General features: G+C 40.2%; 1 protein-coding gene across 3 annotated transcripts in view; it reads left to right on the forward strand.

Annotated features, from left to right (window-relative positions):
- The window catches only part of oxsr1b (oxidative stress responsive kinase 1b), a 178,743-nt gene that overhangs the window by 105,246 nt on the left and 48,471 nt on the right, over nucleotides 1-25,026 (forward strand). For all 3 annotated transcript variants that reach the window (XM_072570027.1, XM_072570026.1, XM_072570028.1), the window contains 4 exons: nucleotides 842-943; nucleotides 5,587-5,720; nucleotides 15,363-15,411; nucleotides 24,231-24,296. In XM_072570027.1, the coding sequence (XP_072426128.1) occupies nucleotides 842-943; nucleotides 5,587-5,720; nucleotides 15,363-15,411; nucleotides 24,231-24,296 (351 nt within the window). The remainder of the gene's footprint in view (nucleotides 1-841; nucleotides 944-5,586; nucleotides 5,721-15,362; nucleotides 15,412-24,230; nucleotides 24,297-25,026) is intronic.

Consider the following 25,026-nt stretch of genomic DNA (forward strand, 5'->3'; position numbering starts at 1 on the left):
GTAAGTGGAATTAGTTTGGTTTGGTGTATGCTGGTCAACGTGGTGGGCCAAAGAGCCTGTTTCTCTGCTCAATGACTCTGACTCAGCTTCTTAAATCTCTCTCCATATTTGGAGTTCCTCATCCCCAGAACCATTCTCCTAAACTACTTATTTACCGTTTCCAAAATCTCCACATCCTAAAGTGCAATGCCCAAAACTGGAAGCAGTACTCCAACTAAGAACCTTCACTAAGTTCAACATAATTTCCTCCTCCTATTCTGTAAGCTTTATTTACAGGATACCTGATTTAACTGTCCTCTTCACCTGCCAACCACCTTTTAATGAATTCTAGATGTTCACCTGCTCCCCTTTGCAATGTGACTTTTACTTTATTTCTTTCAACTAAAATATCTCTCTTTTCTGGCTTGAACTTTATCTCTCCACTTCACCAACTTGTCTGTGAACTTTAAAGTTCTCCACTGTCCCTGTGCTGCAACATGTAAGGGTCTTTATTTTCAGCAATTATTCCTTTTCCAGTCTCTCCTCCTGATAACTTTTTCACTGCTCTTCACAGAACCTCAGCTGTGGAATGACTCAGCTGTTTGTTTTTCCTTTTATGTACCATAGTACCATGACCCACTCTTGAAATTGCTTATTCACTGCCTACTGACTTATAATTTGTCATCTCTTGCTGATGTCATATATATATTGTACTTTGGTCCTCACTTTAATTTCTTCATTTCAAATTACTTTGAGTTTAAAAGGAAAATGATTAAGCAATGCATGATCCAATTCTGTTCTCAACTCGTAAGATACATGTTTGAAACTTCATGATAATTCTATCATTGCTTTGCCTCAACAGGTTAGAGGCTATGACTTCAAAGCAGACATTTGGAGTTTTGGAATTACAGCCATTGAATTAGCTACTGGAGCAGCTCCTTATCATAAATACCCACCAATGAAGGTAAGCATCTGTGTCAAGTCCAACAGGTGAACGTAAGTTTTTTTTTTTATTTCCTTACCCCACTACAACTCATTCCTGATTTCTCCATTGAATTGGATTGTAATCTGCTTTAAATAATACCGCAAGACCATAGGAGCAGAAATTAAGCCATTTAGCCCATCAAGTCTTCTCCGCCATTCAATCATGGCTGATAAGTTTCTCAACCCCATTCTCCCCATAACGCTTGATCCCCTTGATAGTCAGAACCTATCTATCTCCATCTTAAATATACTCAATGACCTGGTCTCCACATTCTTCTGTGGCAATAAATTCCATAGATTCACCAATCTGGCTGAGGAAGTTTCTCCTTACCACAATTCCCTTACTCTAAGGCTGTGCCCTTGTGTCCTAGTCTCTCCCATCAATCTTCCCAACAATCACCGTTTCCAGGCCACTCAGTATTGTGTGTTTCAATTAGATTTCACCCCCCCCCATTTAATTCTTTGATCGAGTATAGTGCCAGAGTCCTCAAACATTCCTCATATGTTAAGCTTTTCATTCCTGGGACCGTTCTCATAAATATCATCTGAACACACTCCAAGGCCAGTACATCCTTCCTGAGATATGGGAAAAACTGCACACAATACTCCCAATGTGGTCTGACCTGAGCCTTCTAGAGCCTCAGAGGTACATGCCTGCTTTAATATTCAAGTCTACTCAAAATAAATGCCATCATTGCATTTGCCTTCCTAAATGTTGACTCAACCTGCAAGTTTACCTGGAGACAATCCTGGACTTGAACTCCCAAGTCTTTTTGCTCTTCAGACTTCTGAATTTTATCCCCATTCAGAAAATAGTCTATGCCTCATTTCTTCCTACCAAAGTGCATGACCTCTCTCTTTCCCACATTGTACTTCATCTGCCACATCTTTGCCCATTCTCCAAATCTGTCCAAATCCTTCTGCAGTCTCCCTGCCTCCTCAATGCTACTTGTATCTCTACCTATCTTTGTATTGTCTACAAATTTGGCCAGAATGCCCTCCATTCCTTCTAGATCGTTAACGTACAAAGTGAAAAGTTGTGGTCCCAAAACTGAGCCTTGCAGAACACCACTTCTCAGGATGGCAGCTGGTGACAAGGACTTTTGTCTGCTAGACAGCCAAGCTTCTATCCATGCTAGCACCTTGCCTCTAACACCATAGATCCTTTTTTATTCACTCAGCCTCCTCTGTGGCACCTTGTTAAAGACCTTCTTGAAGTCCAGTTAGCTTCCATCCATTGGCTGTCTTTGGTCTCACCTTCTCTAGAAGATTTGTTAGACATGACTCTCCTTAATGAAAACATGCTGACTTTGCCCTATTTTACCATACACTTCCAAGTATTCAGAAATTTCATGCTTCACAATGGACTTCAGGATCTTGCTCACAACCAAGGTTAGGCTAATTGGTGTGTAATTTTCCATCTTTTGCATTGCTCACTTTTTAAACGGGTGTGACGACAGTGATTTTCCAGTCCTGTGGGACTCTTCCTGATTCTATTGATTCCTGAAAGATCACTAACACCTCCACTATCTTTTCAGCTATCTCTCTCAGAATTCTATAGTGAAGTCCATCTGGTCCAGGGGATTTATCCACCTTCAAGCCATGTTCACTTAAAAATCGCAATGGCCCCTGCTTCACCAGCTGTCTATGGAAATGCAACTTTTATGTCATCAGGATATCCAAATGTGTTTCACAGTCATTGAACTACTTTTTAAAGTGTATTGTAATATAAGGAATAAGCTTGCATTTCTCCTAACCCCTCCACTCCTCCTTTTTCAATGACTATTTAAAGTAATTACTAACATGACAGTCCTACTTCCAACCAGAAAGATTAGTATTGTTAAAATTCTTAACTTCAAAAACTTTCATGAAATCTTTTCTTTTACAATGAAAATATCCCTAGGTATCTTCTAACTATTGTCACCCATCCCTGACCTTTTTAATGTTATGCACACCTGCACACACTATTGGAAAGTATGTTGGAGATCTTTTATCTTCTTTAAATGTTGCTGTTCTATTTATTCTTTTAGTTTCGAGTTAAGAGTGTTTTTAATTTCACTTCCTGTTACTTTCTTCTTTCACAAAAATGTAACTTTCATTTATCGTGATCTCAGGATGTCCCGAACCTAATGAAATAATTTTGGTATGGTCTTTTATCAGTTGGGAACACAATGGTTGATTTGCAGATGGCAGGGTATGACAAAATAGAATTGAGATAATTACCAGGTGGTCTTCATTTATTTCTAATGTTTGCTAATGAACAAATATTGACCAACACTCTGCTCTTTGAAGTAGTGCCATAGAATCTTTTATGCCCATCAGACCTTGCTTCAGGTCCCATCTGGAGGAAGACCGCTCTGATTGTGCTACTGTTACCACAGGTTTCATGCTCAAATCTCTGATATGAGTCTTGAACTCTCCACTGCAGCTTGAAGTGCTGCCATTGAGCCACAGGGACATCTTTTATCCTCCATAGGTCTCTTGCAGTTTATGAAATACTTTCCTTCTGTGACATAGGTTTCCCTGTACCCATGTCCAAATCATGATGAGTGCACAGTAAGTAAAATAAACCTAGCACTGACTCTAGTACATGTCACATTAAACCTTCCCCCAAATCAGTTATTCGCACAGTTATTTACATTCAATCGACTTTTTATGTAGTCTGTTAAACAGTTCTTGTATTGTAGGCCACAATTTAGTTGTTATCCTCCCGTGAGATGTCACTTGATTCATTTTTATGATCTCTTTTATTACCCTTTATTTTGGTAATTTCCTCATTCATTTTTGTTACCATTTGTGATTTAGCTTTAACAGAGCCTTGCATTAGAAACTTTTGATTAATCTGTTTCTAAACACTCAAACTACGTGCATTTCAGTTAATTCAAAGCCGGTGCCTCTTACTGTTGTCTTCTCACCACATAACCTACATAGTCATAGAGTTCTTCCTCTGAGCTCAATCCTCTGTAAGGCTCTTCCCAACTGTAATATTAAACATTTTTGTGTTTCCAGTATTTGTCATTTTCTTTTTGATTTCAGCAGCATTTCACTCAAGACATTGGAAACAGTTTTCTGATTAGTCCAAATACAAATTAAATATGATCCAGAAAATATAATTTTTGGATGTAGTATGTGAGTACTTTGGAGTTTCAGCTTGTTAACTGTAACAGAAGGATAAAAATGAGTTGGTGAACAGTAGCAAAGTGGTAACTTTACTGAACTAATAATGAAAGATCCAGAACAATTCTTTAAGACAGATCAGATATACCATGACAGATGGGGATGTTTCAAGTCAAGGAATTAATAAATCTGGAACAAAATTGCTCACTTATAACAACGAAACGACTAGTTTGCGGTTTATAACCTAGCACAAAGGATCACTAGCCATTTATTGCCCATCCCTAATTGCCCAGAGGGGAGTTAAGTATCAAACACATTGCTGTGGGTCTGGAGTTGCATGTTGGCCAGACCAGGTAAGGATAGCAGATTTTCTTCCCTAAACAACAATAGTGAATCAGGTGGGTTTTTCCAACAACTAACAACGGTTTCATGGCCATCATTAGATTCTTTAGTTCCAGACTTTTATTGGATTCAGTTTCCACCATCTGTGTGGTGGGATTCAGACCAACGTGCCCAGAACAGTACCTCAGTCTTTGGGTTAATAGTCCAGTGATTATGCCACTGGGCCATTGCCTCCCCGGGGTATTTAGTCAAAGCATATGGCATTGCTGACTAGGCTAGTATTTACCTTCTCTTCTGCTTGCCACGGTTTCCTCTTTCATCTACAGCGTAAAACCAATTATATTTCCACACACTTCCAGTTCTGAAGATGAATCATTGGACTAGATAGGTTAATTATCTCTTTTCACAGATGCTGACTGACCTGCTGAGCTTCTTTGGCACTGTATTTTTATTTCAGATCACCGGTATCTGAAGTTCTTATAGCCACCAGTTAGGTGGAGACAGATTACTACTTTTTCCACGACCACCACCACGACCCACCCCACCCATCAAAATGAACTTAGTGGTTCAAAAATCTGAGGAACTCCATCCAGGATAAAGCAGCAAGCTGTGTTAGCACACCATTCACATGGTACCCCCAGAAGTACACCATGGCAACTGTATATAATGTATACCATTTTTTGTACAATGTGGCAATTTGCCTCAGCTGCTACATTAAGTGCCTTCCAAACCTATGTACTCTCCATCTACTTTACTGCTCTTCACTTGCAAGGTCTCCTCCAGGTTTCATATCGTACTACTTTGATGCTGAAATTCATTGCAGCTGTCACTGCTTCTGAACTTTGGAAATCCCTGTCTACTGGCCCCGTGTATTTCCACAGATTGTAGTAATTCAAGAAGACCCCTCCTTAAGGACAAATAAGGATGATCAATGGATGCCGTCCTCACTAGTAAAGTTCAAATTCCATGAATTAAAGAAAAAGATAGACTTGTAGGCTCATTGCATCTTGATGGAAGCATAGAAACCGTATGAGTGAATATCTTTGGTAGTATAAATATTTTTTTTAAACTCTTTTGATTCTGTGGCTCCAAAATTACATTACTTCTACAAAAATGGTTAAATATCCTCTTTTTCAGCCATTTATAACTTCTCTCCTTCTTTAGGTCTTAATGTTGACTCTTCAGAATGATCCTCCCTCATTGGAAACAGGTGTACAGGATAAGGAAATGGTCAAAAAATATGGCAAGTCCTTTAGGAAGATGATTGCACAATGTCTGCAGAAAGATCCAGAGAAAAGGTAAAAGATCAGACTGGCTCTATGCTTGCTCTTTTTCACATATTCTTTAAGGTCAGCAATCTGGAAATCGGATCAATGAGCTAAGGCAGCATGATTATGAATAATGTTTGAACAACATGGTTTGCTATCAATGGTTTGTTTTATAATCAATGTAAGCATTCTGCTTTAAAACTGTTGTGGACAGTAAAAAAAACATTTGTACCTTTCTCTCTGATCCTTTGGAGGAGTGAATTATTCCGTTCCTTGTTCCACGCCTCTACTGGTTACAAAGTTTAAATGCAAAAGCGGAAGTAATGTTACAAATTAGACTGCATGTAGATCGGATAAGAAACGTGTCAACCAAATTCCTTAAGTAACAAATGAAGACATAGATAATTGCAAGCTAAACCTACTCGAGCAAAGACGAGAGAGCGAGCAATGGCTATTACTCCTATTCACATCCATAGCTTTTTACACCCACAAACTGAATCACTGAAAGCCAATGCAATAATGCAATCCAGTATCTTTTGTAAAGTTTTCTTTAAAGTGTTCACATGATGTACATTGTGTCCCCAGGCTATGATATAGTGTAATCCTAGCACAAGGAGGCAATCAGCAATATGGCAAAAAATAGAGGACACTATGTTAAGAACTTGGCAAGACAGTCTAGGTTCAACTCACCGACAACATCGAGAAAGGAGATCTGAAACTGACGGAAATGTGAACAGGAATGCTATTGTTTGTTTTGAGAAAGTAAGAGAATTTAGGATTTAAAATAAGCAGATATATCCCAATAGTCAGTCAGTTCAAAGGTGGCATTAGGCAATAAACTATGCCAAACACACAGCAGTTCTTTTCACTGCATCTCAGTACATGTGACAATAATAAATCAAACCAAAAGTAAATTTGAATCTATTGTGTGGACTAGACTGGTGAAATTCTACCTAGACTCTGAATAAAAATAATCAGGTCAAACAAATGAGAGTTACGATCATTTCAGATTTGGGAATGATTTCAAACTAAAATCTTTTAAAGAAGTGGGAATTCCTCATTTTGTTTGCAGGGGTCTAGTTGCCTTCTCCTTCCCCTCTGCCCTCTCCCTGTGTCTCTGTCTTCCCCCCTCTTCTTTTCGCCCCACCTCCCAAACACCCGTTTATAAAGTTAAAAATCACACAATACCATCTTGTAGTCCAACAGGCTTATTTGGAAGTACTAGCATTCGGAGTGCTGCCCCTTCATCAGGTAGCTGTAGAGCAGGGTCATAAGACACAATTTAGAGCAAATGATCACAGTCTTGTGCAACTGAAATGATATGTTCAGCGAACCTAGATTGCTGTTTAGTCTTTCATCTTTTAGAATGGGTTGTAGGTTCATTAATATGCAAATCCCAGAACTTCCTTCAAGTCACATTCTTGAGATAATTTAAGGTTTTATTTTTTAAAAAACTGACACCTCAGCTCAGATAATGTATTAAAGGCGTGAGGTTAGAGTCTGTCTGTCTATATCCCAACCTTGAGTCATGACTAGTTCCTGAAGAAGGGCTGATGCCCGAACGTCAATTCTCCTATTCGTTGGATGCTGCCTGACCTGCTGCGCTTTTCCAGCAACACATTTTCAGCTCACGACTAGTTCTGTTTCCAAAGTAGGCATTTATAAAATGTTGCATGGATTGACTGCCTGCAGATTGTGTGCTTTTTGAGCAAAATAGAATGTATCTGCAAATACAATTCTACAAATGCAAATTCACCACATAGATTTGTGTGTGCGCATGGATGTGAGTGTGCGCGCGTGCTTGGAAGAGTGTGCATGAGTGTGATGGAGTGTAAGCCACTGAGAGGGTGTATCTGTGCTTGTCTGAGAGAGGATCGGCGTGAGTGTATCATCATAGAATCCCTACAGTGTGGAAACAGGCCCTTCAGCCAACAGGTCCACGCCAACCCTCCAAAGAGTAAACCACCCAGACCCATTCCCCTACCCTATATTTATCCCTGACTAATGCACCTAACCTACTCATCCCTGAACACTATGGGCAATTTAGCATGGCCAATTCACCTGATCTAGACAAAAGTGAAGACTGCAGATGCTGGAGATCAGAGTCTAGAGTGTGGTGCTGGAAAAGCACAGCAAGTCAGGCAGCATTGGAGGAGCAGGGCAGTTGACATTTCAAGCAAAAGTCCTTCATCAGGATCCTGATGAAGGGCATTTACCCAAAACATCGACTGCGCTGCTCTTCAGGTGCTGTCTGACCTGTGCTTTTCCAGCACTACATTCCTGACTCAATTAACCTAACCTGCACACCGTTTCAATTGTATGACGCTGATATTTTTTTTTGCTATAAATTCTTTGTCTTATGATTCTGCTTCACAGCTGCCTGATGAAGGAGCAGCGCTCCAATTGCTAGTACTGTGAAATAAACCTTTGACTATAACTTAGTGTTATGTGATTTTTAACTTTATTGCTGTAAGGAAACAGTATGGTTATGAGACTAATTGGTTAGCTCTTCAGATTACTAGCTAGGTACAATGAACAGAACAGCTTTCTATGCAGTTAAGATTCCATAAAGCTTACAATGTTCCTGGCCTTTGTTGTGCTTTGACAGCCGCAGAAAAGATAGTAAACAATTATAGTGCATCATATTGTCGCATTGCATTTCTCGTGAAACTGTAAAAACATTTGTGCTGCTTCTACAAAAGTTTAAAAGCTCTTTTTATGGATTGAGCTATAAACAATAATTCATGGTTAGAAATAAAGTTGTCTTTGTATAGATTTGTATTGTTGAAAATTCTGGGACAATGCATTAAAGCTCACGCAGCATCCTACCTTTGTCAAAGGTGACCTTACTGAATACCGTGTAATTATGAACCTGACGCAGTAGATTCATGCAGAGATTCCACCTGTGTGTTTGTTCATTTGTGAAGATGTTTTAAACTCTTTTGTAAACCAATGTCTGGTGTAATCAGTAGCTCTGTATTAATATGGAAGTACTGCTCAGTATGTTGAAAGTTATAGAAAAACTGAGAACAAATCTTAAGTGTAGGGAAAAAGCATTAAGCCCGATAAATAACTTATGAAAATATTTTGTTTGCCAGAGATCTGAAACAAACTAAATACAGGAAATACTGAGTATATCAGTAAGCATCTTAAAAAAGGTCATTGCTCTGAACAGTTAACTGTTTCTCTTTCTACATATGTTGCTAGGCTTCCTGAGTTTTTACAGTATATTCTATTTAGCTTTGGCAGTTTTACTACTTCTCTACCTCCAGTCCCACTTTCCTGTCTTTTCCATATGTTTCAATCACTTTATTATTGGTGTGGATGAAAGTGTGTACAGTTTTCAACCCCATTGTAGTTATTTTCTAATCAACTTTTCCAGATTTTATGACCCCCCTCGAGAGCAGTTGGGACTGAAATCCAGGTCTCCTGTTCCAAAGAGAGCCACTACACACCACAAAAGGCCAAAAAATATTTTTTGATCTTCCTGTCAGAAGTCTTATGTCACACCTCTAGAGTAGCTGGGACCTGAACTGTGCCTCCTAGTTGAAAGGCAGGGACACACCACTATCACAAGACCATTTTATAGTAAATGAATTCCAGCGAATTGATTTTTCACATCTGTGGAGCAGACGGAACTTGATTCCGTCCCCTTTGCTCAGAGAGTTAGGGCCATTACATGTCTGTTTAACCAATTTGCCTGGATCAACTTTATAAATTGTTTGTTTTGAAGTATTCCTGAGCATATGTTTTGAGAATGAATGCAGTAACCCATGCCTTCAGCAAAACGAATGTAAACTATGCAGTCATCAGCAAGCCTGAGGACCACCTCCAAAGTTGTAATATTTCACCTTGTCTCCAGAATATTAACCTGATGCATGTTTGCATTAAACCATCTTGCTTTCTTTGAAGTCTCGATCATCTGAACTGAATCTTCACTGTATCTAAAAAGAAAATATATTTAAAGCATTTTGAAGATGAGGTGTTTCTATTGCTTTTGCCAAAATGAGAATGTCCCTTGTGCCGGGTGATATTTTTGCAGATTTATTTAATGTGTGGACATCTGCAGTCCTCTGTTGCAGAGAGGTCTTCTGCTGACTTCAGCTGTTTATTTAGCCAGATGTGCATTTTTGCTGATTACTGCGCCCTCCAATTGACTTTCATGACTACACAAAAAGTCCACATTTTAAAATTCCCTCTGGAGTTGCACACAGATGGTTTCCAAAGCTGATAACAAAGACCTTGTCAAATTTTGAAAGAGTCGTAGTCATAGAGATGTACAGCATGGAAACAGACCCTTCGGTCCAACCTGTCCATGCCGACCAGATATCCCAACCCAATCTAGTCCCACCTGCCAGCACGTGGCCCATGTCCCTCCAACCCCTCCCATTCATATACCCATCCAACTGTCTTTTAAATGTTGCAATTGTACCAGCCTCCACCACTCCCTCTGGCAGCTCATTCCATACACGTACCACCCTCTGCGTGAAAAAGTTGCCCCTTAGGTCTCTCTTATATTTTTCCCCTCTCACCCTAAACTATGCCCTCTAGTTCTGGACTCCCCGATTCCAGATAAATGTCTATTTATCCTATCCATGTCCCTCATAATTTTGTAAACCTCTATAAGGTCACCCCTCAGCCTCCGACGCTCCAGGGAAAACAGCCCCAGCCTGTTCAGCGTCTCCCTGTAGCTCAGAAAGCTGACAAGATTTTCATTTGGACTAAGCTTGTTAATCTCATATAGTTCTTTTCATTATATTCCCCATCTTTGGGTCAAGAGTGTGGTGCTGGAAAAGTTCCAGCAGGTCAGGCAACATCTGAGGAGGAAAAGAATCGACGTTGCAGGCATAAGCCATTCATTAGGAATCCTTGATTCTCCTGTTCCTCGGTTGCTGCCTGACCTGCTGTGGTCTTCTGTGCCTGAACCCAACTGACCTCCAAAGATAATGTAAACAGAAAATGCTGAAAAAGCAAAGCTGCCGCTGAGGAGAGAAGTTTGATGTTTCAGGTCAGTTGACTTATCTGACCTTCGTAAATATACATGATTTACAATTTGTGGATAAATGCTTTGCATCAAATTTGCCAACCATTCTTATTGGTTTTAAACTTTGTATAGAAGGTCATTGCCCTGTCCTGTAATGTTGCTGAAGCAAAGCTTATCAAACACTATCTAGTCAGCTAAATATTCTATCGTCCGTATATGTTGAAGGACTGTGGAATATGTTGAATATTTATTTAGGAAAATTATTTGGATGGAACTGAGAAATAAGAAAGGGATGATAACCTTTATTGGGATTGTATTATAGACCCCCTAATAGTCAGAGGGAAATTGAGAAACAAACTTGAAAGGAGATCTCCGCTATCTGTAAGAATATTAGGGTAGTTATGTTCGGGGATTTTAACTTTCCAAACATAGACTGGGACTGCCATGGTATTAAAGGTTTAGATTAGATTAGATTAGATTAGATTAGATTAGATTAGATTACTTACAGTGTGGAAACAGGCCCTTCGGCCCAACAAGTCCACACTGCCCCGCCGAAGCGCAACCCATACCCCTACATTTACCCCTTACCTAACACTACGGGCAATTTAGCATGGCCAATTCACCTGAGGGATTTCTTAAGTGTGTACAAGACAATTTTCTGATTCAGTATGTGGATGCACCCACTAGAGAAGGTGCAAAACGTGATCTACTCTTGGGAAATAAGGCAGGGCAGGTGACTGAGATGTCAGTGGGGGAGCACTTTGGGGCCAGCGACCATAATTCTATTCATTTTAAAATCGTGATGGAAAAGGATAGACCAGATCTAAAAGTTGAAGTTCTAAATTGGAGAAAGGCCAATTTTAGCGATATTAGGCAAGAACGTTCGAAAGCTGATTGGAGGCAGATGTTAGCAGGTAAAGGGACAGCTGGAAAATGGGAAGCCTTCAGAAATGAGATAACGAGAATCCAGAGAAAGTATATTCCTGTCGGGGTGAAAGGAAAGGCTGGTAGGTATATGGAATGCTGGATGATAGAAATTGAGGGTTTGGTTAAGAAAAAGAAGGAAGCATATGTCAGTTATAGACAGGATAGATCAAGTGAATCCTTACAAATGTGTAATGGCAGTAGGAATATACTTGAGGGAAATCAGGAGGGAAAAAAGGGGACACGAGATAGCTTTGGCAAATAGAATTAAGGAGAATCCAAAGGGCTTTTACAAATATATTAAAGACAAAAGGGCAATTAGGGAGAGAATAGGGCCCCTCAAAGATCAGCAAGGCAGCCTTTGTGTGTAGCCACAGAAAATGGGGGAGATACTAAATGAATATTTTGCATCAGTATTTACTGTAGAAAAGGATATGGACGATATAGACTGTAGGGAAATAGATGGTGACATCTTGCAAAATGTCCAGATTACAGAAGAGGAAGTGCTGGATGTCTTGAAAAGGGTAATGGTAGATAAATCCCCAGGACCTGATTAGATGTACCCGAGAACTCTGTGGGAAGCCGGAGAAGTGGTTGCTGGACCTCTTGCTGGGATATTTGTTTCATCGATAGTCACAGGTGAGGTGCCAGAAGACTGGAGGTTAGCAAACGTGGTGCCACAGTTTAAGAAGGGTGGTAAGGACAAACCAGGGAACTATAGACCGGTGAGCCTGACCTCGGTGGTGGGCAAGTTGTTGGAGGGAATCCTGAGGGACAGGATGTACATGTATTTGGAAAGGCAAGGACTGTTTAGGGATAGTCAACATGGCTTTGTGCGTGGGAAATCATGTCTCACAAACTTGATTGAGTTTTTTGAAGAAATAACAAAAAAGATTGAGGGCAGAGCAGTAGATGTGATCGATCTGGACTTCAGTAAGGCATTCGACAAGTTTCCCCATGTGAGACTGATTAACAAAGTTAGATCTCATGGACTCAAGGGAGAATTAGCCATTTGGATACAGAACTGGCTCAAAGGTAGAAGACAGAAGGTGGTGGTGGAGGGTTAGATTAAATTAGATTACTTAGTGTGGAAACAGGCCCTTCGGCCCAACAATTCCACACCGACCTGCCGAAGCGTAACCCACCCAGACCCATTCCCCTACATTTACCCCTTCGCCTAACACTACGGGCAAGTTAGCATGGCCAATTCACCTAACCTGCACATTTTTTGGATTGTGGGAGGAAACCGGAGCACCCGGAGGAAATCCACGCAGACACTGGGAGAATGTGCAAACTCCACACAGACAGTCGCCTGAGGCGGGAAATGAACCCGGGTCTCTGGCGCTGTGAGGCAACAGTGCTAACCACTGTGCCACCCAGTTTTTCAGACTGGAGGCCTGTGACCAATGGAGTGCCACAAGGATCGGTGCTGGGTCCTCTACTTTTTGTCATTTACATAAATGATTTGGATGCGAGCATAAGAGGTACAGTTAGTAAGTTTGCAGATGACACCAAAATTGGAGGTGTAGTGGACAGTGAAGAGGGTTACCTCCGATTACAACAGGATCTGAACCAGATGGGCCAATGGGCTGAGAAGTGGCAGATGGAGTTTAATTCAGATAAATGTGAGGTGCTGCATTTTGGGAAAGAAATCTTAGCAGGACTTCTACACTAAATGGTAAGGTCCTAGGGAGTGTTGCTGAAAAAAGAGACCTTGGAGTGCAGGTTCATAGCTCCTTGAAAGGAGAGTGAAGAAGGCGTTTGGTATGCTTTCCTTTATTGGTCAGGGTACTGAGTACAGGAGTTGAGAGGTCATGTTGCGGCTGTACGGGACATTGGCTAGGCCACTGTTGGAATTTGCGTGCAATTCTGGTCTCTTTCTTATCGGAAAGATGTTGTGAAATTTGAAAGGGTTCAGAAAAGATTTACAAGGATGTTGCCAGGGTTGGAGGATTTGAGCTAGAGGGAGAGGCTGAACAGGCTGGGGCTGTTTTCCCTGAAGCGTTGGAGGCTGAGGGGTGACCTTATAGAGGTCTACAAAATTGAGAGGCACGGATAGGATAAATAGACAAAGTCTTTCCCCTGGGGTCGGGGAGTACAGAACTAGAGGGCATAGGTTTAGGGTGAGACGGGAAAGATATGAGAGAAACCTAAGGGGCAACTTTTTCACACAGAGCGTGATAAGTGTTTGGAATGAGCTGCCCGAGGAAGTGGTGGAGGCTGGTAAAATTGCATAATTTAAGAGCCATTTGGATGGGTATAAGAATAGGAAGGGTTTGGAGGGATATGGGCCGGGTGCTGGCAGATGGGACTAGATTGGATTGGGATATCTGGTCGGCATGGAAGGGTTGGACCGAAGGGTCTGTTTACATGCTGTACATCTCTGACTATTTCCCATATCTAAGCAGCCATCCTTCTCAACGCACCATCTTTGAGATCCAAAACTGTATCAGCTGTGTCAATTCTGCCTTCGGCAAATGATGGCAGCATCTGACAACCAAAACCCCTGCAATTCAATGAAAACCAGAGAGTACAGCAGAGTTTCTGTGATCATGCACCTATATTTCAGTTGCCTTCGCATCAGTGATATGTAAGAGTGCCAAAAACACTTCTGTCGGCAGTGCGTTTTGGTACTTCCTCTGGATTTAATGGAGAGACAATTAAACAAGCACCAGTATCTTACTTGTAACTAGCCTGTGACAGACAAAACTCCTGGAACTATGTACAGGATGTTATGTCCAGTAGCTTAAAGTCATTTAGAGGTTTCAGAAGTTCTGTGAACTGTCAAATGAACAGCAATCAAGCGAAAGATAAAGGCTGTGGTTGGAAAGCTATCTGAAACTCTCCTTCAAGTGCGACATTGTTGACCTTAATAATGGGGAGAAGCTTGCTACTAATTGGTTAAAGAAATAATAATAGTTTGCCTTACATACATTTTAGAGTCCCAGCTTTATTGATGAGGTGGAACAAAGAAGAAAAGCAGGAAAAAGAAGCTAATCCTGCATTTGGGCTATCTTCCGCATTTGGGCTATCTTCCACATTTGGCCAAAGATTTCAGTCAGAAATTGGTGTGCTCAGTCACATGATAGCAGGAAGTCACAATATTGACTAGATATCACCTCAAATAAGGAGCAACCTCTGAGTCAAACTACCTCTTACCTTCATAAGGTGGCTGAAGATCTCTTTGACTACATGAATATTTAATGCTTATGCAAGATCCTTCAGACTAGCAAACAGGATTCAAGGTTAAAATCTTGAACCTAGGTGTTGAAGGCCACCTGTTGCTGTCACCATTCTGACACACCAATGATAGTTCAGTTTGAAATGACTTACCAACTAGGAAAAGGTCAACCAGCGAGGAGCAAATCAAGACTGTGTTCACAGAATAATTCGCAGTGTGGTTGATGGCTTGTTAAAGTTCATTTGACGAAAATGTCCACTTCATTTATAAATGATCACCTGTGGGTTACTTGTGGTGGATGCAGCGGTAGTGTCCCTACCTCTTGAGCCAAGAACCCCAGGTTTCAATCCCACCCGCTTCCATGTGCAATACCATCCCTGAACAGGTTAATTTGAAAATATCTATAAATGAGAAACTGTATGGCGAATCACCAATCCTTACTTTGTGATATCTGCTACATTCATATGTGTTCAAGGTTTACCATGCTTGAGACATGTATTTTGCTAATCAACCAGTTTCAGCAAATCAAGGAACACTAATTTTACTGTTTTTCTTGCCTAATTATTTTCTTTTTTAATTTCAGGCCTACAGCAGCAGAATTTTTAAAGCACAAGTTTTTCCAAAAAGCAAAGGTAAACTAGAAAATCTGTAGTTACATCTGCTTAGTAAACATCGCAGTTGGACTGGCAATTGTGATTCTTTGATTATTCTTTTCCTTGTAGTTTACTGAATGAATGTAATGTTATCATCAGAGTTGGTGGTAACACTGGACAAATCAAGTGCCAAAGTGAAACTTGGACCAAAAATGTTATTTTTGCAGTTTGGTTCGCATGGTAGTCAGTCACTGAAAATTTGCATCCAAGGATTCCAGAGTAATGTTAACAAAGGAAGATGAGTTTATTTCAGAAAAGTTTAGAAAAGCAATAATAATTTGAAAAGATCTTAATGTAAACAGTAAACTTACTTTACTTGGTACAAGTATCAGTCTTCCTCCTCTGTTTAATTTCTTAGTCACTGTTAAGGTCATAAACATTCCATGAGCAACTTTCTCTCATGCCTCTTTACATCTCTCCCCAAGCTACATAGCCAAAGGATTTTCTCTCCGAACTTCGTTTTTGAAACATCTTGGGTTTTTTCCAGTTAATTTGCCTGTTTTTGGGCTGTTAAGCAGCATGTCTGACATGGATTTCTTTTTTGGATTTAGCCCCCTCTAGGTCATGAAAACTCAATTTAGTGAACACTTCAGTCAATGTCTCATCAGGTAACTTGTCAAGTAATTTAGCTTAGGTCACATGATTTTTTTTTGGGACTGCTGTTGTGATTCAAATTTTAAATAAAAATTGGTTTGGACCTTTTTTTAAGAAAGTACCATAACCTCCACAGGACTTAAAAATATATTTACCTCTACTTTTGAGCCCAAACTTCTCAGTAGTAACATTTCGTAAGTCTACATCACAGTAGAAATGGTATCAAACTTTTCTAAATATATTGGGAAGAAGGCATTGCTACAAAATCAATCTTTATTACCCATTGCTAATTGTCTTTTGAGAAAGTGGCTTCAGCCACTTTTGTTTTTGCATCAAAACTCAAGAAGAGTGAAACATTGTTCTCAAGTCCAGATGTTATCTGACTTGTAGGAGGACTTGCGATGACTATCTTGTGCGCTGCTGCCATTGATTTGGAAGGTGTACTTGCAAAGGTCTGTTGAGTTAGAGTATGGGAAAAACACGGCAAGTGATGAAGTATGTAAAAAGAAAGAGTAGCTAAAATAGTCCTTTAAGGGTTGAGAGTGAAGAAATAATAGGAAAATAGAAAATAACAAATGGTTTTGAACAAGAATTTTATCCTCCTTCGCAGGTTAAAATCACAAACTATCAACAGGCAGAAGAGAGGGAAGATGTAAAGCAGCTTCCGAAAGGTTTGGATAGACTTAGTGAATGGCCAAGAGTGTGGCAGATGAAATATGTGAAAAAGACTTTGGCAGGAGAAACAAATGTGCAAAGTATTTCGTAACATGTAAAAGGTAGAAAAGGTCCTAGGTGTCTTTGTCATTAAGTTGCTGGAGGCTAACCTGCAGGAGATGCAAACTCTTAAGCTAATAGGCTGATTCAGTCAGTGATTTAATAATTTTTGAATTGAGCTGTGCCTATATAGAAAAGGATATCATTCAAGGTTTGCGTTTAGATTTGTAGCTCGGGTGTCTGATGATGTGGTTGTGGCTGTGCTGGCCGAGCTGGGAAGTTGATTTGCAGACGTCTTGACCCCTGTCTAGGTGACCTCTTCAGTGCTTTGGAGCCTCCTGTGAAGTGCTGCTGTACTGTCTTCTGGAATTTATTTGATTCCATTTCTGCCAATAAAAGCCATGACCAGCTGTCTCTAGTAGACATCAATAGATGACAAGGACCACATATTCGCCTGGGACAGCATGACGATCAAAGGACAACCAGAGAATTCAGCCATGGACTCTCACTGACCTAGGTCCAATATACCGGCCACTACAAAAAACGACTAAAACCTGCAACTGGAAGAAGCTGGAACGGAACCAAATAAATTCCAGAAGACACTGTGCATTATCGCTTCACAGCAGGCTCCAAGGCACTGAAGATGTCACCTAGGCAGAGGACGAAATGTCTGCAAATCAAATTCCCAGCTCAGCAAACATACCCATAACCACAACAGGATGTTGTTATATTGGAAAAAGAAGAATGTTGTTTTTCACAGCAGAAAAAGCAAAATACGTTTAAGGCACATGCTTATGATGTCAAAAGTAGGTGAACTTGTCATAGCCCCAAAGAACTGCTCTCCAATTAGACAACGATGATTTGTGATTAATTTAATTCATGGTCACCATGCTCTGGCCAATGGGTGAATTTGGGAAGGTAGATTCCTTTGTGGTAACCTCAACCAGTGTAGGAATTGAACCTGAACTATTGGTGGCATGTTGTGTCGCAAGCTAGGTGTCGACCCAATTTACCATATCACGTAATGAAATAAAGGTGTGTTTCCATTCTTACTGAGCTGTGACCTCTTGCAGCATGGCTTACTGAGTGATGCATTCCAGCTGAATTGCTCAGTCTGATGCAATCATTCATTTGTGTAATACACATACCATACTAGAGATTCACTAGAGAGGAAGAAAAGGACAACCAACTCCCATTCCTAGACGTGACGGTACAGAGAACACCAAACGGAGAATTCACCACAAAGGTTTACAGGAAAGCCACACACACAGACCAATTCCTATACTATGAAAGCAACCACCCCAACACACACAAACGAAGTTGCATCAGGACACTATTCAAAAGGGCCACAATACACTGCAGCACACCAGAACTACAAAAAGAAGAGGAGGAACACCTATACAAAGTATTCGCCAAAAACGGATACCCTCGCAATTTCATCAGATGCCTAAGGGAGAGACAACGGAACGAGGACATGCCACAACCCAAAGGACTAGCCACACTACCATACATCAGGAGCATTTCTGAACTGACAGCCAGACTACTGCGACCACTAGGACTCATAACAGCACACAAACCAACAGCCGCGCTCAGACAACAACTCACCAGAACAAAGGACCCGATACCCAACATGAGCAAAACTAATGTAGTGTACAAAATCCCATGCAAGGACTGCACAAAACACTACATCGGACAAACAGGAAGACAGTTAACGATCCGTATACACGCACACCAACTAGCCACGAAACGACATGACCAGCTATCCTTAGTAGCCACACACACAGACGACAAGCAACATGAATTCGACTGGGACAACACTACCATTATAGGGCAAGCCAAACAGAGAACAGCCAGGGAATTCCTAGAGGCATGGCACTCATCCACAGATTCTATCAACAAACACATCGACCTGGACCCAATATACCGGCCACTACAACGGACAGCTCAAACTGACAACCGGAAGCGGCAGAGACAAACCACTATAAATGCCGGAGGAAACAGCACAGAAGCGCTTCACAGGAGGCTCCCAAGCACTGAGGATGTCACCTAGACAGTGGACGAAACGTTTGCAAGACAAATTCCCAGCTCGGTGAACAGAAACACAACAATGAGCACCTGAGCTACCAATCTTCTCCCAAACTTTGAACATACCATACATATATAAATATCAGGAGCTGTAATCAATATTTGAATTTTTCAGTACTACATTTGCCAGTATGTTATGGAGCTAACATAGTGTTATGCTACGATAATTGCAAATTTCACCGATCATTCCTTACTATCACATCAGTTGCCCCCCCCCCCCCCCCGCCTCCCCCAAACAAGCAATCTTCACCAACTAGTTGCACTTGACCTACTGGAAATTGGGATCACTTCTAAAACTGAGCTTTCAGTATTCTGTGATATGAAATCTCATTTAACTGCTACTGTAGTCACTAGCTTTCTACAAGTAAAAAGAATTATTAGGTGCCACAGTACCGCATTGAGTTTTTTTTTCAAAAAAAGGTTTTGGTCTCGAAAGGAATGAAAATGAACATTCATCTGATGGTAAGCAAGGGGACAGTGGTCATCTAACATTGAGTAGCTGTCCCATGGTTATTGGCCAAAAGGATTCAGACAAATGATTAACAGTGTAAGCTACTTGTCCATATACATAGTAAGTAAGTCCTCAAAGAACTGTCTACCCCAAGTGGAAGATGAGCCAGAAGAAAAGAAGACATGTGAAAGAGTTCCCTGATACCACCACCAGAGCAGTATTCTGCCATCCTAAATTTAGTGAGACCAGCACATTCTGCAACAACAGCCTGTTTGCCATTTGGTATCCGTAAACTATCCCAGTTGTCATGGTTGTATATTTTCTTTTTCAAATTAACTGCTTTTTACATATGTATACAGTCGTTTCTTAACAATGTTCAACAATATATCAGAATTTTTACAAGTTATCAAATGTGTATATTAACTAACTCTGACCATCAGTCCCAACCCCTGCAAAATGAACAGACTTAACAACATCGTGAGAGTACCTTAATATTGCAGCAGCAAAAATATATTCATTGACACTTCCTCTGAAGAAATTATCAGCTGTCAGTAAATCTGTCGGCCTTGCTCACAATACTGTTATTCAGGTAGTATTTTTACTTAAAAGTATTCTCATACACCAGTTGATCAAACTGCTAATGATAGCTGATTACAAGATGATAAAAGCCAATATAGTTAACATGTTTGAAATTCCTTTTGATGTAAACAAATGTCTCCGTGCTTCACAAGTGCATAATCTGACAAATAGATACAAGTGCTACAAAAAGAAATTGTGTGGGGCGATCAAAACCTTGGTTAAATAGGTTGGTTATAAGGTTTTAGAAGACAGAAAGATGGAGCAATTTTTGGAGAGGATTCTGGAGCTTAGAGAGCTGAAGGCATGACCCTCTAATTGCGGGGTGAAGGGTGGCAGCATTGAGGCCCACAGTCAGAGAGCCACAGTGGAATGGGATGCAGTCTGGGTTTAGAGATTATATAGTAAGGAAAGCCAATCAGACATCTTGAATTTTAAACTGGAGATGTTGATGGACCAAAAATCAAGATTGTCTGTAAAAGGCTAAGTCACTTTGAGTTAATGGTATTTACATAGTCAAGCTCCTATACAGTGACAATTTTCCCAGAAATTGTTTTAATTATTCACAGGATGTGAGTGTTGCCAACTGGGCCAGCGTTTATCTGTCCATTCCTAGTTGTCCTTGAAGATAGAAGCCTCCTTGAATCTCTGCAGTCCCATTTGCTGCAGGTCGACCCACAAGTTACTGGGGAGGGACTTTTAGGATTTTGATCTAGTGTGTCTCTAATGAGAGAGCAGACCTATGGTCTGGTAACACCAAGGCAACTATTCTTGTGTGTGGCTACTCCTGGTCAATGGTAGCCTCCAAAATGTTGATAATGGGAGAATTCCATTGAAGTCAACAATTGATGGTTATGTTGTTTCATTCAAGATGGTCATTGCTTAATACCTCCAAATCAGTAACATTTCCACCATAAAAGTACCAGCTAGAGTTCTTCACAAGTTTATTTAATTCTCTGCTGTGCAACAAAGTTGACACCAAGCTGTACCGTTAGCTGAGGACTGGAAAATGAGTCTTTCGAAGGTGTGTTGAACTATAAGTTTCTTCACTTGAATGTATTATCAATATGGGTAACTGATTTTATTCTGAACTTTGCCCCATCTTTGTAAGTAGTATTTTGTAGGGGTTTGAATGTGGTGTGTACTATAAATGTGACCTTTCCTTAAAGTCTGTTCGCCCAGAATGCTGTGTTTCTAATTTACTTACGTACGTTACTAAACTTAACATTGGAGAAATTTCTATAGTTTCTGCATAACTGATTTTGTCATTGGCTCCCCCATGATCACCTTGACCTTGGAAGGTGACAGATTAAGTGCTTCATTAGACTATGGTTCTAACTGCTTCTTTGGTTTATTTCTTTTGTTGTTTAAATGTGATGCAGTGTAAATTTAACAATGGATTTTGTTTATTCTCTATGTAAGTAAAAGGTAACCTCGTAGAATTGTACAGAAGAGGCCCTTCTGCCCATTAAACTGCACTGACAAAAAAAAACTAATTCTGTACTAGTCCCACTTTCTCGCACTTTGCCCTCAGAACCTTGTATTATATGATATTGAGTGCTCATCCAAGTACTTTTTTAAAGGTGAGATTTTCTATCTCAACTATCCTTCCCAGCAGTGCTTTCCAGCTGCCCGCTACCCTCTAGGTGAAAGTAGTTTTCTTTCTGTCCTTCACCTTAAAATTGTGTACTCCTGTAAAGAACCCTTAAACCAAGGGGCACAGCTGCTGCTTATCCATCCTCTTCATGTTCCTTGTTACTTTATACACCTCAGTTAGTTCCCTTCTCAGCTCTAAAGAAAACAAACCAAGCTTACACATCACTTCCCGTAACTAAAATGCTCCATCCTAGGCAAAACCCTAGTGAATCTCCTATACGCTGTCCAGTGCAAATGCATCTTTCTGATTTAGTGCAGTGATCAGAACTGCGCCCACCACTCTAACTGTGGCCCAACCAAAGTTTTGTTCAACTCCGCTATAACTTCCCCACTCTCATAATCTATATTATGACTGATAAACACAAATCCCACCTTATGAAACTCTTTTTTGCAAGCTTTTAGGGGCAAGTACCACAAGGTTCCTCTGTTCCTCCGAGGTTCCTAGTATTCTGCCATTCATTTAATGCTGCCTTATCCTGTTACATCTTCCCAAGTACACACCTCATTTTTCACAGTTAAATTCCATCTACCACTGATGTACCTATCTGATCATCCAGATATATCTTACTATAAGCTAAGGCCACCTTCCTCACTCAACCATCTGGCCAATCTTTGTCATCTGCAAATTTAATTGTCATCCCCGCCCACGTTTCCTATGTCTGTTATATATCAGAAACAATAAAGTATTCAACATTGACCGCTGTGATATCCAAGTGGACACCACATTCCAGTCAGACAAACTGCCTTCAACTATCATTATCCTTCCACTAAACCAATTTTGGATCCGTTTTGCCAAATTACTCTGAATCCTTTGCAAGTGGAACCTTATCAAAAGCTTTAATGAAATCTTTACAAACTACATCAACCACGTTACCCTCATAAGCGCCTGGTTACCCCTTCGAAACATTCAGTTGTTTTTTTCGGCATGAGCTCCCTCTGGCAAAGCAATACTAACTATTCTGATTAAACCTTGCATCTCCAAATTGTGATGAAATCCCTCCCTCAGAAATCCCTCCCTCAGAAATCCCTCCCTCAGAAATCCCTCCCTCATCTCCCACAGTAGCCTGGGATACAACACATCTGACTGGGGATTTGTTCACTTTTTAAAACTGCTCAAGTCTTCAATACTACCTCATTCCTGAAGTCAAACTGCTCAAGAACTTCAAACCATCTTCCTGCATTCTGTACCTGTGTTAACATCCTCCAGAATGAACACCGATGTGAAGTGCTTGTTTAACATCCTCCTAGTGTCCACTGGGGTTCCAAACTCCTGTTGTCCCCTTGGTCCCTAATAGGCCCTACTCTTTCCCTGGCTTTACTCTTCGCATTGATACACTTATTGAGTGCAACCGGATTCTCTATAACCTTAACTGCCAGTGTTTTCTTTCATACCTGTTTTGCTCTTCTAATTAAATTCACCCCTGCTCTTGGGCATCTGTTGATTTTCTCAATTTGTACCTGTTAAAAGCCTCTCCTGTACTTATCCATGTTCAGCATCGCTCTCACTTATTCCCCCTTTTCCCCACTTCCCTTTCACAGATCCTTGCACTCTGTTCTGCTGTAGGTTTACCCAGGAGTGGCTGTTCCCACTCTACTTCGGCCCTTCCTCCAAGCCAAACCCTTTCTTTACAGACCCAACATCCTTTTATGTAAACTCAGTGTCTTTGTGCTAAACCACGTATGAATCCTTGTCTTCAAAATGAAAATATGAATGCAATGGGACAAGGTCATAAATTAATGCAAGGCAATCATTAGCCCATTTTTTTAAAAGGATTATGCAATTTTGGGAACCATGTGTTTGAAAAGTCAACATATAATGCAGAATTTCCTGTATGATGATAACTGGTATGAGAAAGTAAAATTGAGTATAATCTTAAAACCCAGAGATGACCAGAAATATTTAATTATAACTCCAACTCTGTTCCTGCTTCATTCTGAACATTTGTCTGAAGTAGCCTATCAAATTGCTGCAGTTCAAAAGAATAGCACTATATGCACATGGCAGCCAGAGATTGATTGTATCCCCTTAGTTTAGCAATGATGTCAATCAATTGAAATTGGCTTTAAAAATTGACTTGTTTTCTGAATGCATGTGAGTCTTGTTCCTTTTTCTCTCCTGCCGGAGGTTTACATTTTTGGCTAATGTATTCCAAAGTTCCTTCTCTGATTTAGGTGGTGTTTTAGTTTGTTCATACTCCTTCCCTATCTTAAAGTTTTTCTGATGATATACAGTAAATTCTTAGCTTTAGGTATGCAGAAATCCTAAATCCTCCCTGGTTACTCTAAATATAACTTGTCATTAACAAAATATTAGTTTCATGATTTACATTCAGATCCTGCTCCCTATAATCAGTTCCTTCGTCAAACCCCCATCCTTGTCCACAATGTTCATTTCATTTTTGAAAGAACTTCAAGTCAACCTGGATTTTGATGTGGATTTTTGCAAACATAGGGAAAGATGTCGTCTTCACAGAAAATTATTAATTATGAAATAGATTTGCTGTTTCCTGGCTAAAACCAGTCAACTGTTCATATGTGCGTGCATATGTGATACGGAGTGACATCAATAGTGCAAAATTGTTAACTCATTTATTTTCGAGCTGAGTTGAATCGCTGTTCAGTTGCTTGAGAGAGAATGCAAGTTTTTTTCTCCCCTAGCATTTAGAGTGTCACATTGAATTAAAAATCTACATACTCACCAGAATATTTACAACTTTTACAGAACAAGGAATACCTTGAAGAAAAGTTGTTAGCTCGTGCACCTACGATAGCTGAAAGATCAAGAAAGGTAATGTCATTCTGAAGTTACATCAAGCTCAATGCTTATTTTGTTTCCCTTTCAAAAGGAGCTGAATGTCTCCAGTATTTTCTGCTTTTATTTCAGACCTCCAGGATTTGCAATATTTTGCTTTTACATTTTGTTTTGATCATTTTCCTTTTGAATTTCTTTTTCTCGTACAAAAAAATTATTTGCTCAGCTGAAATTTCCAAAAGGAGATGAAAACTAGGAAGAGGAATCCAAAAGATCTGGGATTATTTTGAAGCAGAAGTTTATGCATTTTGCACTGTTTGGCTGAATGCTGCTTCTGCATCCAGTGGTGTTAGAATATAACTAATATTCCACTATTCCATTTTATAACCAAAATAAGCTGGTGAAAATGTATGAAGTATAAATACTAGAGGTGTGATGCAGGATGTTCTAACAATCTTTTTCCATTTGTAGAACATTTGGAGGTATAATTTCATGAGTCATTTTCATGCCAAATGATCCCTTTTACTCAACAATCAGCCATGCTTGCTCTTTCCACTTGTTAACTATTTAAAGATCCTTCAAATTACACATCCCCTCAAGTTACACTGGCTGAGTACTACATCACCATGAAGTCTCTGTCAATCAATTTTCTTGACTATTGATAGCTTCCATCTCAATGTTGGCTCCGTCTTTTAGTCTTCCTTCATAGCTCAAAACTCTTTGTTTGATTATCCTGTTTGAACACACATTTTTCTAAAGCTATCTT

Source organism: Chiloscyllium punctatum, chromosome 5 (genome assembly GCF_047496795.1).
Source record: "Chiloscyllium punctatum isolate Juve2018m chromosome 5, sChiPun1.3, whole genome shotgun sequence".
Classification (NCBI taxonomy): Eukaryota; Metazoa; Chordata; class Chondrichthyes; order Orectolobiformes; family Hemiscylliidae; genus Chiloscyllium; species Chiloscyllium punctatum.